The sequence below is a fragment of the Salvelinus sp. IW2-2015 genome, linkage group LG7, assembly GCF_002910315.2.
Source record: "Salvelinus sp. IW2-2015 linkage group LG7, ASM291031v2, whole genome shotgun sequence".
Lineage (NCBI taxonomy): Eukaryota > Metazoa > Chordata > Actinopteri > Salmoniformes > Salmonidae > Salvelinus > Salvelinus sp. IW2-2015.
Window position 1 is genome coordinate 29,525,213 of NC_036847.1, and position 16,056 is coordinate 29,541,268.

General features: G+C 47.1%; 1 protein-coding gene across 1 annotated transcript in view; it reads left to right on the forward strand.

Annotated features, from left to right (window-relative positions):
* LOC111966124 (low-density lipoprotein receptor-related protein 1-like) overlaps nucleotides 1-16,056 on the forward strand; it is a 281,628-nt gene that overhangs the window by 224,315 nt on the left and 41,257 nt on the right. The window contains 13 exon segments of the mRNA XM_070444337.1: nucleotides 1,257-1,440; nucleotides 1,795-1,880; nucleotides 4,995-5,114; nucleotides 5,453-5,640; nucleotides 6,489-6,694; nucleotides 8,685-8,873; nucleotides 8,985-9,133; nucleotides 10,718-10,811; nucleotides 11,119-11,235; nucleotides 12,199-12,318; nucleotides 12,546-12,668; nucleotides 12,966-13,091; nucleotides 13,408-13,524. Of these exon segments, the coding sequence (XP_070300438.1) occupies nucleotides 1,257-1,440; nucleotides 1,795-1,880; nucleotides 4,995-5,114; nucleotides 5,453-5,640; nucleotides 6,489-6,694; nucleotides 8,685-8,873; nucleotides 8,985-9,133; nucleotides 10,718-10,811; nucleotides 11,119-11,235; nucleotides 12,199-12,318; nucleotides 12,546-12,668; nucleotides 12,966-13,091; nucleotides 13,408-13,524 (1,819 nt within the window).

Consider the following 16,056-nt stretch of genomic DNA (forward strand, 5'->3'; position numbering starts at 1 on the left):
CTCTACATGAACCTGTTGAACTGTGAACAGTGTGAATCTGCTGGTTACAGCACTGACCTACTGTATTGAACATGTTGTCTGTGTGTCCCCTGGGTCTCTACAGTTTTCTACTGTATTGACATGTGTCTGTGTGTCCCCTGGGTCTCTACGTGTTCTACTGATGACATGTTGTCTGTGTGTCCCCTGGGTCTCTACAGTGTTCTACTGTATTGACATGTTGTCTGTGTGTCCCCTGGGTCTCTACAGTGTTCTACTGGTATTGACATGTTGTCTGTGTGTCCCCTGGTCTCTACAGTGTTCTACTGTATGACATGTTTCTGTGTGTCCCCTGGGTCTCTACAGTGTTCTACTGGATTGACTGGTGTGCTGTGTGTCCCCTGGGTCCTACCAAGTTTTCTATGAAATTGCAGATGTGTCTTGTTGCCCTGGTCTCTACAGTGTTTCTACTGTATTGACATGTTGTCTGTGTGTCCCCTGGTCTCTACAGTGTTCTACTGGATTGACATGTTGTCTGTGTGTCCCCTGGGTCTCTACAGTGTTTCACTGTTATTGACATGTTGTCTGTGTGTCCCCTGGGTCTCTACAGTGTTTTACTGTATTGACATGTGTTCTGTGTGTCCCTGGTCCTACAGTGTTTCTACTGGATTGACATGTTGTCTGTGTGTCCCCTGGGTCTCTACAGTGTTTTACTGTATTACAGTTGTCGTGTGTCCCGGGTCTCTACGTGTTCTGTGACAGTTGTGTTCCCGGGGCTCTCTACAGTGTTATTACTGTATTGACACGTTGTCTGTGTGTCCCCTGGTCTCTACAGTGTTCTACTGTATTGACACGTTGTCTGTGTGTCCCCTGGGTCTCTACAGTGTTCTACTGATTGACATGTTGTCTGGGTGTCCCCTGGGTCTCTACAGTGTTCTACTGTATGACCATGTTGTCGTGTGTCCCCTGGATCTCTACAGTGTTTTTACTGTATTGACATGTTGTCTGTGTGTCCCCTGGGTCTCTACAGTGTTTTCTACCTGTATTGACATGTTGTCTGTGTGTCCCCTGGGTCTCTACAGTGTTTCTACTGTATTGACATGTTGTCTGTGTGTCCCCTGCGTCTCTACCATGTGTTTTACTGTATTGACATGTTTCTGTGTGTCCCCGGGGTCTCTACAGTGTTTTACTGTATTGACATGTTGTCTGTGTGTCCCCTGGGTCTCTACAGTGTTCTACTGTATTGACATGTTGTCTGCTTGTCCCCTGGGTCCCTACAGTGCAGGTGTCTTCCTGGTTTCCAGCTGAAGCGGGATGGGAAGACATGTGTGGATATAGATGAGTGTACCACGTCCTACCCCTGTACCCAGCGCTGTATCAATACACACGGATCCTTCCACTGTCTCTGTGTGGAGGGCTTCCAGCTACGGCCTGACAATCCTACTATCTGCAAGTCCACCTCTGGTAAGACCAACAGCGGGGACTTCTTGGACTTAAGGTCCAGTAACAAAGTCACATTTTTGTTTTCCATTGCGAAATGTTTTCAAACATCTTCCATTGCGTGCCTCAAGGAACATGGCCCAGCTGTAAGTGGTTCAATTTCAAACCTGACCCTCCTACCATTATGGCCACCTATTCATCCCCAGCTTCCAATTGSCTCATTCATCCCCACTCCTCTCCCTTGTAACTATTCCCCAGGTCGTTGCTGTAAATGAGTATGTGTTCTCAGTCAACTTAGCTGGTAAAAATATGTCTTTCTTTGTGACAAGTTCAACCATGAACAGAGCCCCTTTCCCCAATCTGTTTGTCTCTCTACAGATGAGGAGCCGTTCCTGATCTTTGCTAATCGGTACTACCTGAGGAAGCTGGGCCTGGATGGTTCCAACTACACCCTGATAAAACAGGTGGGACAACAAGCACTGTGTGGGAACAATGAGCTAAATGTTAACCATGTGTCAGTTTTTATGATTATTCATAATCGGTGATAGTGATACCGGATGTATCCTGTATCCTGTATCATGTATTCTGAATCCTGTATCATGTATCATCTATCCTGTATCCTGTATCCTGTATCCTGTATCCTGTATCCTGTATCCTGTATCCTGTATCCTGTATCATGTATCCTGTATCATGTATCATGTATCCTGTATCATGGCGTGTGAATGTGTATGTCTTGCGTTTGCGTGCATGTATGTGTATTCCAGTGTGTATGCTTGGTGAACTGAAAGGGACTATGATTGTTGTTACCATGACTAGGTGCCCAGACATTATATACATCCAAAGCATGATCTTTGGAATGCTTGGATCCTTTGCAAATGAAAAATTATTTGAGTTCAAAATGAATGCGTGTGTGTAATGTAATTTGTGGATCCAAATAACCAATTTAAAATGTATAGTTGAAGTCAGAAGTTTACATACACTTAGGTTGGAGTCATTAAAACTCGTATTTCAACCACTCCACAAATTTCTTGTGAACAAACTATAGTTTTGGCAAGTCGGTTAGGACATCTACTTTGTGCATGACACAAGTAATTTTTCCAACAATTGTTTACAGACAGATTTTTTCACTTATAATTCATTGTATCACAATTCCAGTGGGTCAGAAGTTTACATACACTAAGTTGACTGTGCCTTTAAACAGCTTGGAAAATTCCAGAAAATGATGTCATGGCTTTAGAAGTTTCTGATAGGCTAATTGACATAATTTGAGTCAGTTGGAGGTGTACCTATGGATGTATTTCAAGGCCTACCTTCAAACTCAGTGCCTCTTTGCTTGACATCATGGGAAAATGTAAAGAAATCAGCCAAGACCTCAGAAAACAAATTGTAGACCTCCACAAGTCGGGTTCTTCCTTGGGAGCCATTTCCAAACGCCTGAAGGTACCACGTTCATCTGTACAAACAATAGTACGCAAGTATAAACACCACGAGATCACTCAACCATCATACCGCACAGGAAGGAGACGCGTTCTGTCTCCTAGAGATGAACGTACTTTGCGAAAAGTGCAAATCAATCCCAGAACAACAGCAAAGGACCTTGTGAAGATGCTGGAGGAAACGGGTACAAAATTATCTATATCCACAGTAAAACGAGTCCTATATCGACATAACCTGAAAGACCAAGGAAGCAAGGAAGAAGCCACTGCTCCAAAACCGCCATAAAAAGCCAGACTACGGTTTGCAACTGCACATGGGGACANGTTTGCAACTGCACATGGGGACAAAGATCGTACTTTTTGGAGAAATGTCCTCTGGTCTGATGAAACAAAAATAGAACTGTTTGACCATAATGACCATTGTTATGTTTGGAGGAAAAAGGGGGAGGCTTGCAAGCCGAAGAACACCATCCCAACCGTGAAGCATGGGGGTGGCAGCATCATGTTGTGGGGGTGCTTTGCTGCAGGAGGGACTGGTGCACTTCCCAAAATAGGCAAGCTTGGTCGCAAATGGGTCTTTCAAATGGACAATGACCCCAAGAATACTTCCAAAGTTGTGGCAAAATGGCTTAATGACAACAAAGTCAAGGTATTGGAGTGGCCATCACAAAGCCCTGACCTCAATCCTATAGACAATTTGTGGGCAGAACTGAAAAAGTGTGTGCGAGCAAGGAGGCTGTCACGATCGTGATAAGGAGTGGAACAAGATGCAGCGTGGTATGTTTCCATCCTCTTTATTTGGAAGGGAAACTCAAAGAAAAAACAATAAACCGTAAAACTAAACGTGAAGCTCAATGCAACTATACCTAGACAAGATCCCACAAAGCACAATGGGGAAATGGCTGTCTAAATATGATCCCAAATCAGAGACAACGATAAACAGCTGCCTCTGATTGGGAACCATACCAGGCCAACATAGATAATTAATCACCTAGATAACCCACCCTAGTCACTGCCACGCCCTAACTAACACAGGACTAACATAAACAGCTCTCTATGGTCAGGGCGTGACAGTACCCCCCCCAAAGGTGCGGACTCCGACCGCAAAACCTGACTCAATAGGGGAGGGTACGGGTGGGCATCTACCGTCTGGGGCGGCTCCGGTGTGGGGCGAAGTACCCGCTCCGCTTGCAGTTACGTCATCTTCCATGGCGGCTCTGGTGCGGGGATCGTCGCCGGAAGCCCCGGACCATGGATCCTCGCCGGAGGCACCGGACCGTRGATCCTCGCCGGAGGCACCGGACCGTGTATCGTCGCCGGAGGCTCCGGACCGTGGGTTGTCGCCGGAGGAACCGGACCGTAGGTCGTTGCCGGAGAAACCGGACCGTAGATCGTCGCCGGAGGCTCTGGACTGGGAACCCCCGCTGGAGGCTCTGGACCGCAGACCGTTGCTGGTGGTTCCGGACTGTTGACCGCCTCAGGAGGTTCCGGACCGTGGACCGTCTCAGGAGGTTCCGGACCGTGGACCGTCGTTGGAGGTTCCAGACCGTGAAACGTCGCCGGAGGTTCCGGACTGGGAAACGTCGCCGGAAGCGCTGGACTGGGAACTGTTGCCGGAAGCTCTGGACTGGGAACTGTCGCCGGAAGCTCAGGCCAACATAGAAATATAAATCACCTAGATAACCCACCCTAGTCACTGTCACGCCCTAACCAACATAGAGAATAAACAGCTCTCTATGGTCAGGGCGTGACAGAGGCCTACAAACCTGACTCAGTTACACCAGCTTTGTCAGGAGGAATGGACCAAAATTCACCCAAYTTATTGTGGGAAGCTTGTGGAAGGCTACCCGAAACGTTTGACTCAAGTTAAACAATTTAAAGGCAATGCTACCAAATACTAATTGAGTGTATGTAAACTTCTGACCCACTGTGAATGTGATGAAAGAAATAAAAGCTGAAATAAATCATTATCTCTACTATTATTCTGACATTTCACATTCTTAAAATAAAGTGGTAATCCTAACTGACCTAAAACAGGGAATTTTTACTAGGATTAAATGTCAGGAATTGTGAAACTGAGTTGAAATGTTTTGAAATGTGTATGTAAACTTCAGAATTCAACTGTATGTGTCTGGATACCAGGGCCTGAACAATGCGGTGGCGCTGGACTTCCACTATGCAGAACAGATGCTCTACTGGACAGACGTGACCACTCAGGGCTCCATGATACGACGCATGAACATCAACGGCAGTAACATAGAGGTCAGTAGGGCGGTTGTCCGGTCTGTGACTCTCTCATTGAGTCTAAGGACAGCTGGACAGCTGGCTAGTCCTTGACTCTGATTGTACCATTGATCTGTTAGTGACTCTGATTGGTCAGTTGGCCTGTTTGTGACTCTCTGTTTGGGCAACTGACCTGTTAGTAACTTTCGGATTGGACATTTCCCCAGTGTGTGATTCTCTTTAGACAGTAGGCTAGTTTATTTCTCTCTTATTGGACAGTTGGCCTTTCTGTGGCTGTGATTGGACAGTTGGCCAGTCTATGACTCTCTGGTTGGTCAGTTAGCCAGTATCTGACTCTCTGATTGGCTCTTGTCCAGGTGCTGCACCGGACCTCCCTCAGTAACCCAGATGGATTGGCTGTGGACTGGGTGGGAGGGAACCTTTACTGGTGTGATAAGGGGCGGGACACCATCGAGGTGTCCAAGCTCAACGGAACCTTCCGGTCGGTCTTGGTGAACGCCGGCCTGAGGGAACCACGCGCTGTGGCTTTGGACGTACGCAACGGGTAAGAGGCACAGCCCAGAATATAATACTGTACAGGAGCCTGCACTAGAAACTCCTGCATGGTCTGAGACTGGAGCTTTGTCACATGATAATGAAATATAATGGTATATTAAGGACAGATATTATTCCTGACAACATGTCCAGATTTAGGCTACAACTAAACTCAGCGACAAAAGAAACGTCCTCTCACTGTCAACTGTGTTTATTTTCAGCAAACTTAACATGTGTAAATATTGGTATTAACACAACAAGATTCAACAACTGAGACATAAACTGAACAAGTTCCACAGACATGTGACTAACAGAAATTGAATAATGTGTCCCTGAACAAAGTGGGGGTCAAAATCAAAAGTAACAGTCAGTATCTGGTGTGGCCACCAGCTGCATTAAGTACTGCAGTGCATCTCCTCCTCATGGACTGCACCAGATTTGCAAGTTCTTGCTGTGAGATGTTACCCCACTCTTCCACAAAGGCACCTGCAAGTTCCCAGACATTTCTGGGAGGAATGGCCCTAGGCCTCACCCTCCGATCCAACAGGTATCAGATGTGCTCAATGGGATTGAGATCCGGGATCTTCGCTGGCCATGGTGTAATAATGGGATGCTGATGTAATGATGTAATAATGGGATGCTGATGTAATGGTGTAATAATGGGATGCTGATGTAATGGTGTAATAATGGGATGCTGAGTACTGAGTTAGTTAATACATGGGATGCCTGATGTAATAGGTGTAATAATGGGATGCTGATGTAATGGTGTAATAATGGGATGCTGATGTAATGGTGTAATAATGGGATGCTGATGTAATGGTGTAATAATGTGATGCTGTCCCCTGTCCTGTTCATCAGGTACCTGTATTGGTCAGACTGGGGGGACAACCCGCATATAGGGCGGATCGGGATGGACGGCTCCAACAGAAGTGTGATCGTAGAGGATAAGATCACCTGGCCCAACGGCCTCACGCTGGACTTAATCAATGACCGCATCTACTGGGCCGACGCCAGAGAGGACTACATCGAGTTTGCCAGCCTGGACGGGAGTAACAGACACACGGGTAATGTATATTGTCATAGACACACACAGTCATGTAATAGGAGAGATTACTATATTACATTTGCCATCATGGAACATCAAACCGCTGTCGCATAATAGGTTATGTAATTATGTAAAACACACACACATGACATGATGGCATAGACCAGGTCACAGTGGTGCTGGGGATAGCCCTGCCACAGTACACAGGCCCAATGGACAGAGAGAGAAGACTGTTGTTCCTGTCAGACTACTGATGAGGATCTCACATGGATGACTCTGAATATTCCCAACCTTGTTACCAAACTTAGAACAATACATAATTATTGTCAGCCAATCAGCCATGCAGAAGAATGCAGGGATACAGAGGAAGTTCCTGATTTGAATTCCTCACATTCACAAACCTCCGTTTGACACTAGAGCATGTTGCACACAAAGCACGCTTTCAGATTATTTATCTCCTCGCCCATGTCTTTGTTTTCATGGAGGTTTCATAGTAGAGTTGGGATCCAGCGTTCTGTGGGCCTTGTCCTGACCTGGCTGACCATGGTTCCCATTGCCTGAAGCAAAGAAATATTTTGGTTCTGTAGGTGGACACCGTTCCTGCAGTCAGATGACCAAATCGCCCTCTAGTGGCCTGATGGAGGGAATGTTATTCATATTTTTCAACATTATTTTAAAAAACACACAAAACAATCTGCCGTTACTATGCCGAACAGTTTTGTTATATTTCAGTCTTCTGTGATGTATATAAAGTGTAATATTGGAATGCAAACTCTAAATGTCATACATTTCAACTCTATATCTGACATGGTACAGGTGTCTTCTTTCTTTAAACCCATAACCATGTGTGTGAGGTGTATACTTTTGTTTCAAAGTGGATTTGTTTAAGACTATGCTACATAACCCAGAGATAGTAATGATGCTACATAACCCAAAGATAGTAGTAATGCTACATMACCCAGAGATAGTAATGATGCTACATCACCCAGAGATAGTAATGATGCTACATCACCCAGAGATAGTAATGATAATACATCACCCAGAGATAGTAATGATGCTATATAACCCAGAGATAGTAATGATGCTACATAACCGCAGAGATAGTAAGTGATGCTACATAACCCAGAGATAAGGTAATGATGCTATATAACCCAGATATAGTAGTGATGCTACATAACCCAGAGATAGTAATGGTGCTACATAACCCAGAGATAGTGGTGATGCTATATAACCCAGAGATAGTAATGATGCCACATTCACCCAGTGATAGTAATGATGCTACATAACCCAGAGATAGTAATGATACTACATAACCCAGAGATAGTAATGATGCTACATAACCCAGAGATAGTAATGGTGCCACATAACCTAGAGATAGTAGTGATGCTACATAACCCAGAGATAAGGTAATGATGCTACAATACCCATAGATACAGTAGGGATGCTACATAACCCAGAGATAGCAATGATGCTACATAACCCAGATATAAGTAGTGGTGCTACATAACCCAGAGATAGTAATGATGCTACATAACCCAGAGATAAGGTAGGATGCTACATAACCTAGAGATAGAGTGATGCTACATAACCCAGAGATAAGGTAATGATGCTACAATACCCATAGATACAGTAGGGATGCTACATAACCCAGAGACAGCAATGATGCTACATAACCCAGATATAAAGTAGTGGTGCTACCATAACGCCAGCACGATACGCAAATGATGCTACATAACCCAGAGATAAAGTTGTGAGGTACTGTCATGCTGTCATGAATGGCTAATGCTCCATATCCATTTTCCTTGTGTTGGTCGTTGGGCATTGTGTGTCCATGGGTGATTTGACTGACAACATTGTGATGTAATTATGGCCCCCAGAGTTATGACCTGACTAGGAAAAAGTCTTGGACCCAGGTTTTCCTGGTCAAGTCACGTGGTGGCCAGGTAAAACCCAGTGTAATGTGATACTAATTGCCTCACTACTGTATGGCTGTGTGTTTGTGTCCACAGTGCTTACCCAGGACGTCCCCCACATCTTCGCCATGACTCTGTTTGAGGAGTACATCTACTGGACCGACTGGGAGACCAAGTCCATCAACAGGTGTCACAAGACCCTGGGTATCAACAAGACCACCCTGATCACTACCCTCCACCGGCCCATGGACATCCACATCTACCACCCTTACCGCCAGCCTGAGGGTAAGAGATACGCATGTACAACACACATACACACACACACACACATACACACATATACACACACCCAACGTGGTTGTTCCAGTTGAAACAGTCTGCCTGCTGTGGTTCCAGTGTTCAACCACCCGTGCCAGACAGACAACGGTGGCTGTAGTAACCTGTGTCTGCTGAGCCCTGGAGGGGGCTACAAGTGTGCCTGTCCCACCAACTTCTACCTGGCCAATGATGGACACACCTGCATGTCCAACTGCACTGCCAGCCAGGTGAGGGACTGTGTAATGATATGGCCATTGGGGGGCCAGACAGCTAGGGGGCAGCAGAGCCTGTTGGAGAGAGCCTGTGGAGCCTGTGGAATGGGGGCTGCTTTGTGATTGGTTAATTAAGCATAATTATCTCCACAGTACTTACTGTACAGTGTGTCATCAGCTTGAGTTCACTCTCTTTCTCTCTCTCCTCCTCTCTCCTCCTCTCTCCTCCTCTCACCTTCTCTCTCCTTCTCTCATCCTCTCTCCTCTTCTTCTATGTTCTCCTCTCCTTTCCTCTCCTTCTCCTCTCCTTTCCTCTCCTTCTCTCTCCTCCTCCCTCCTCTCTACTCTCTCCTCCTCTCTACTCTCTCCTCCACCCTCCCCTCTCCTCCTCTCGCCTCCCTCTTAATACCCTCCTTTCCTCTCCCTTCTCTCCTCCGTCCCTCTCCTCCTCTCTCCTCCTCTCGCCTCCTCTCGCTCCTCTCTCCTCCTCTCCCCCTCTCTCCTTTCTCCCTCCTCTCCTCTTCCTCTCTCTCTCCTCTTCTTCGTCCTCTCCTCTCATTTCCTTCTCCCTCTTCTCTCCTCCTCCCTTCTCATCTCGTCTTCTCCCTCTCCTCCTCATCTCTTCTCCTTCTCTCTCCTCCTCCCTTCTCATCTCGTCCTCTACTCTCTCCTCCTCTCTCCTTCTCTCTCCTCATCTCGTCCTCTCCTCCTCCCTCCTCTCTCCTCTCTCATTCTCTCTCCTCCTCCCTTTCCATCAAGATCATACGTGTATAAAGGGATATTATGTGGAAAAAGATTGTTTCCCAATCTCAGTTCTAGCCTTAGGAACAAACAAAAACAGCAGTGACTGTGAACGTTGTCCTCATCTCCTCTCCTCTCCCCTCCTCTCTCCCCTCTCTCCTCTTTCCTCTCCTCTCTCCTCTTTCCTCCTCTCTCCTCCTCTCTAATACTCTCTCCTCTTCCTCTTCTCTCTCCTCCTTTCTCCTCCTCTCCTCCTCCCACTTTCTCCTCCTCTCTCTCCTCTCTCCTCCACTCTCTCCTCCCTCCTTTCTCCTCCTTTCTACCTCTACCCTCTCCTCCTCTTTCCTACCCTCTTTCTCCTTCTCTCCTCTCTCCTCCTCGCCTATTTCTCCTCCACTCTCCTCCTTGCCTACTCTTCTCTCTCTTCCTCGCCTACTCTCTCTCCTCTCGCCTACTCTCTCTCCTCTCTCTTCTCCTCCTCCTCTCTTCTCTCTCCTCCCCCTCCTCTCTCCTCCTCTCCTACTCTCCTCTCTCCTCTCCTCTCCTCCTATTTCTCCTCTCTCCTACTCTCTCCTCCTCCCTCCTTGCTCCTATCTCCTCCTCCCTCCTCTCCTCCTCCTCTCCTCATCTCATCCTCTCCTCTCACCTCCTCTCTCCTTCTCATCTCGTCACCTCCTCCTCCCTCCCCTCTCCTCTCTCCTCATCCCTTCTCATCAAGATCATATGTGTATAAAGGGATATTATGTGAAAAAGATTGTTTCCCAATCTCAGTTCTAGCCTTAGTAACAGACAAAAACAGCAGCGACTGTGAACGTTGTCCTCATCTCCTCTCTCCTCTCTTCTCCTCGCCTTGTCTAGTTTGTGTGTAAGAACGACAAGTGCATCCCCTTCTGGTGGAAGTGTGACACGGAGGACGACTGTGGGGATCGCTCGGACGAGCCTGCAGAATGCCGTGAGTGTGCCACTTTTTCATCCAAAGCGACTTACAGTATAGTACAGTGACTGCATACATTTCTAGTGTGTGTATGTGGTCCCTGTGGGAATTGAACCCACGACCTTGGCAAAGCCAGTGCTACGTAAATGATGATGAGTGAATGAGGAGTATGTGGATGCAAAGTGTCATGGATGTTTCTACGGGGATCTGAGGTGACGACGGGGTAGAATAGGAAGATGGTTGGTGAAACTGCTATGGGCCTGTTTCAGACTTTGAAATAACCTCTGACTGTCTCTCTGCCTGTGACATCCGTTGTTTCCTGTAGCTAAGTTCAAATGCCGGCCAGGCCAGTTCCAGTGTGGGACAGGCATCTGTACCAACCCAGCTTACATCTGTGATGGGGACAATGACTGCCAGGATCATTCGGACGAGGCAAACTGCGGTACATACTCTTTTATGCTGTCTGTCTGTCTGTCTCTCTCTGTCTGTCTCTCTTTCTCTCTCTGTATATCTTTCTTTCTCACTCACACACTCTCTCTCTTTCCCTCTCTCCTCCCACTTCTCTCTCCTCCCCCTTCTGTATCTGCCTCGTTCTCTCTCTGCCTCGTTCTCTCTCTGCCTCATTCTCTCTCTGCCTCGTTCTTTGTCCTTCATATCTTCACCCCCTAACATCTATTCTTACCAGTCCTCTGTCGTCTCTCTGACAAGTCTTGTGTCTGTCATCCTCTGTTGTCTCTCTGACACCTCTTGTGTATGTCATCCTCTGTCGTCTCTCTGACACGTCTTGTGTCTGTCATCCTCTGTCGTCTCTCTGACACGTCTTGTGTCTGTCATCCTCTGTCGGTCTCTCTGACATTGTCTTGTGTCGCGTCATCCTCTGTCATCTCTCTGACACGTCTGTGTTCTGTCAACGTCTGTCATTCTCTCTCGACACGTCTTGTCTTCATGTCCTCTGTCGGTCTCTCTGACACGTCTTGGGTCTGTCATCCCTCTGTCGTCTCTCTGAACGTCTTGTGTCTGTCATCTCTGTCTGTCTTTCTTGACACGTCTTGTGTCTGTCATCCTCTGTCGTCTTTCTTTGACACGTCTTGTGTCTGTCATCCTCTGTCATCTCTCTGACACGTCTTGTGTCGTCGTCATTCTGACACGCCTATCTGTCATCTTTCTGTCATCTCTCTGACACGTCTTGTCTGTCATCCTGCTGTCGTCTCTCTGACACCTCTTGTCTGTCTGTCACACTCTGGTTCATCTTTCTGACACCTCTTGTCTGTCTGTCACACTCTGACGTCTATCTGCACGTCATTGTGTCTGTCATCCTCTGTCGTCTCTCTGACACGTCTTGTCTGTCATCCTCTGTCGTCTTTCTGACACGTCTTGTGTCTGTCTATGTGTGATTGTTCTACAGACATCCACGTGTGTCTGCCCAGTCAGTTCAAGTGCTCCCACCCCAGCCGCTGTATCCCGGGAATCTTCCGCTGTAATGGACAGGACAACTGTGGAGAAGGCGAGGACGAGACGGACTGCCGTGAGTCAACACCTCCTCTTTTTCCTTCCTATCTCCTCGTCTGCATGCTTTATTGCATGTTATACATTTAGTATGGTAATACTGCTGTGTTGCACGTGGTCTCTATGTAAAATAGATTGTATTTCAGTGAGACTAACCTGGATAGATGAATGTTAAATAAGAAATATACTGTTGTTATGGGTTGTTCTCTCCAGTCAGTAACAGTCGTCTGTTCTCGCTCCCTCTAGCCGAGGTCACCTGTGCATCCACCCAGTTCCAGTGTGCCATCACCAAGCGCTGTGTCCCTCGTGTCTGGGTGTGTGACCGTGACAATGACTGTGTGGACGGATCGGACGAACCAGCCAACTGCAGTAAGACACCGCTCCTTTGTTTCAGAGGACTATTCTAGAATAATGACAGACACGCAAATCAAGTTCAATATCCATGTTGCAGTAGAATACATGTTTCTGCTAACAAACCAAACTAATGCATTTCAGATGCACTAGATCTTTCAGACCTCATCACATCCTCCCTCCACCTTAAACTCAGTCTGTCATCTGGCCGGTGACAAGCCTCAGTCAGTCCCCTCTCCTAACCCTCCATCCCACCTCCTCTCCCTCTCCTCCCCTCTCCCACCCCTCCTCTCCTAACTCTCCTCCCCCCTCCAGCCCAGATGACGTGTGGCGTGGATGAGTTTCGCTGTAAGGACTCTGGTCGCTGCATCCCGGCCCGGTGGAAGTGTGACGGGGAGGATGACTGTGGAGACTCATCTGACGAACCCAAAGAAGAGTGTGGTGAGTGTTCTGTCTGTCACACAGGAAACGGAAAGCTCCAACAAGGGCTACAAAGCATTTCTCTGGATCCTTACCGTAGAATCTGGAGGACCGGTACAGCATCCATTACACTTTAATACAAAATTCACTCTCTCCCTCTCTGAATTCCCTATAACAACCCTTGAGATTGCCAACAAGATCATAGGTGTATTGTAGAGGGGTATTTATCTCCTCTATGAAGGTTCATGCTGTGGTGTTAACCTCCTGTACGGTGTGTAAGTACTGTAGTGTGGTGTTATGGAGCTGAGGGTCTGACCCTTGCTGTGTCTCTGTGTAGATGAGAGGACATGTGAGCCATACCAGTTCAGGTGTAAGAACAACCGCTGTGTCCCGGGTCGCTGGCAGTGTGACTATGACAACGACTGTGGGGACAACTCGGACGAGGACAAGTGTGGTATGTCTCTCTGTCATTCCTGTTACACTATCCTTGTGACCCCATCTCACCCTGGCCAATGCCACTGCATTGTTTCATTGCATTTATAGTATGCTCATGGTTTGTGATGTTTTGGACATAACATGTTCTGCATTGGAAGCTTGCTCCTTAGTCCTCATGACTGACCGTCGGAATACACTTTCAATTGTTTGATTCTTGTGTGTTTGTTTTGCTTCCCAGTGTCTGTAGATGTTTTGTAACACACACTGAGACATTGTCATTTAGTTTGTCCTTAACTCATCTGTGATGCGTCTCACCTCATCTAATGTTTACCTTTCATTTCCCTCTCACTGACCTGTTGGCATGAGCCAGAGGTAGGTCTCCACTTTCAACCATCCCCATTTCACCAACCCCTAATGTCACTCTGATCCTCCCCTCCCATTGCATCCTATTCAATCACATTGCAGTCATGTATATGTCTGATGCTGCCCATTTCAACCCAGCCCCTCTGATATCTCCTCAGACAGTGACAGGTCAAAAGTAGGGCTTGTTTCTACAGTCAAGTATTGTAATTTCCTACATGACCACCTGAGGCCACTGTACTCAACAAAGTTTATGACTAATTGTCTAAGACGCTAACTTCTGGGACCTCCCAAGTTGTGCAGCGGTCTAAGGCACTGCATCGCCCGGGTTCGATGCCAGGCTGGCCGGCCGTGACCGGGAGACCCATGAGACGGCGCACAATTGGCCTAGTGTCGTCCGGGTTAGGGAGGGTTTGGCCTGCTGGGATGTCCTTGTCTCATCGCGCTCTAGCAACTCCTTGTGGTGGCCGGGCGCAGTGCACGCTGACACGTGTCGCCAGTTGTACGGTGTTTCCTCCGACACATTGGTGAGGCTGACTTCTGGGTTAAGTGAGCAGTGTGTCAAGAAGCAGTGTGGCTTGGTGGGGACGTGTTTCGGAGGACGCATGGCTCTTGACCTTCGCCTCTCCTGAGTTCGCACGGGAGTTGCAGCGATGGGACAAGACTGTAACTACCAATTAGGAATCGCAAAATTGGGGAYAAAAAGGGGTAAAAAGTACAACAAAATTAAATCAAAATAAGCAGGGTGAAAGCACACAGCTATGTTACCAGTTTCAGTAAAGATGTAATGTTGTTTATCAGGCACCTAGAACATCTTCTATTGAATCTCTGGAGCTCTCCTTTGACCATCATTGTTTGGCCTCCCTCTGTGTGTCCATGCTTGTGGTGTGTTGTGAGGTGTTGTGGTTTGTTGTGTTGTGTTGTGTTGTGTTGTGTGTTGTTGTGTGTTGTTGTGTGTTGTTGTGAGGTGTTGTGTTGTGAGGTGTTGTTGTGGTTTGTTGTGTTGTGGGTTGTTGTATTTATAAAGCCCTTCTTACATCAGCTGATATCTCAAAGTGCTGTACAGAAACCCAGACTAAAACCCCAAACAGCAAGCAATGCAGTTGTAGAAGCACGGTGGCTAGGAAAAACTCCCTAGAAAGGCCAGAACATAGTGGTTCTTATTTTTCAGAGTAAATAACTCACGGACACTAGAGAAACTTTAACCAAGTTTAATTCTTCCCAAAGGTTCTGTACAGCTGTATTCATACAACCCAACACTTCTCCCATCCATAATCCAGAAAATCACATTGTATGATTTTTAAGTAATATTAGCATTTTATTGCAAGACATAAGTATTTGATACATCAGAAAAGCAGAACTTAATATTTGGTACTGAATCCTTTGTTTGCAATTACAGAGATCATACGTTTCCTGTAGTTCTTGACCAGGTTTGCACACACTGCAGCAGGGATTTTGGCCCACTCCTCCATACAGACCTTCTCCAGATCCTTCAGGTTTCGGGGCTGTCGCTGGGCAATACGGACTTCAGCTCCCTCCAAAGATTTCTATTGGGTTCAGTCTGGAGACTGGCTAGGCCACTCCAGGACCTTGAGATACTTTTCTACGGAGCCACTCCTTAGTCGCCTGGCTGTGTGTTTCGGGTCGTTGTCATGCTGGAAGACCCAGCCACGACCCATCATCAATGCTCTTACTGAGGGAAGGAGGTTGTTGGCTAAGATCTCGCAATACATGGCCCCATCCATCCTCCCCTCAATACGGTGCAGTCGTCCTGTCCCCTTTGCAGAAAAGCATCCCCAAAGAATGATGTTTCCACCTCCATGCTTCACGGTTGGATGGTGTTCTTGGGGTTGTACTCATCCTTCTTCTTCCTCCAAACACGGCGAGTGGAGTTTAGACCAAAAAGCTCTATTTTTGAATCATCAGACCACATGACCTTCTCCCATTCCTCCTCGTTCATCCAGATGGTTCATTGGCAAACTTCAGACGGGCCTGGACATGCGCCTGCTTGAGCAGGGGACCTTGTGTGCGCTGCAGGATTTTAATCCATGACGGCGTAGTGTGTTACTAATGGTTTTCTTTGAGACTGTGGTCCCAGCTCTCTTCAGGTCATTGACCAGGTCCTGCCGTGTAGTTCTGGCTGATCCCTCACCTTCCTCATGATCATTGATGCCCCACGAGGTGAGAATTC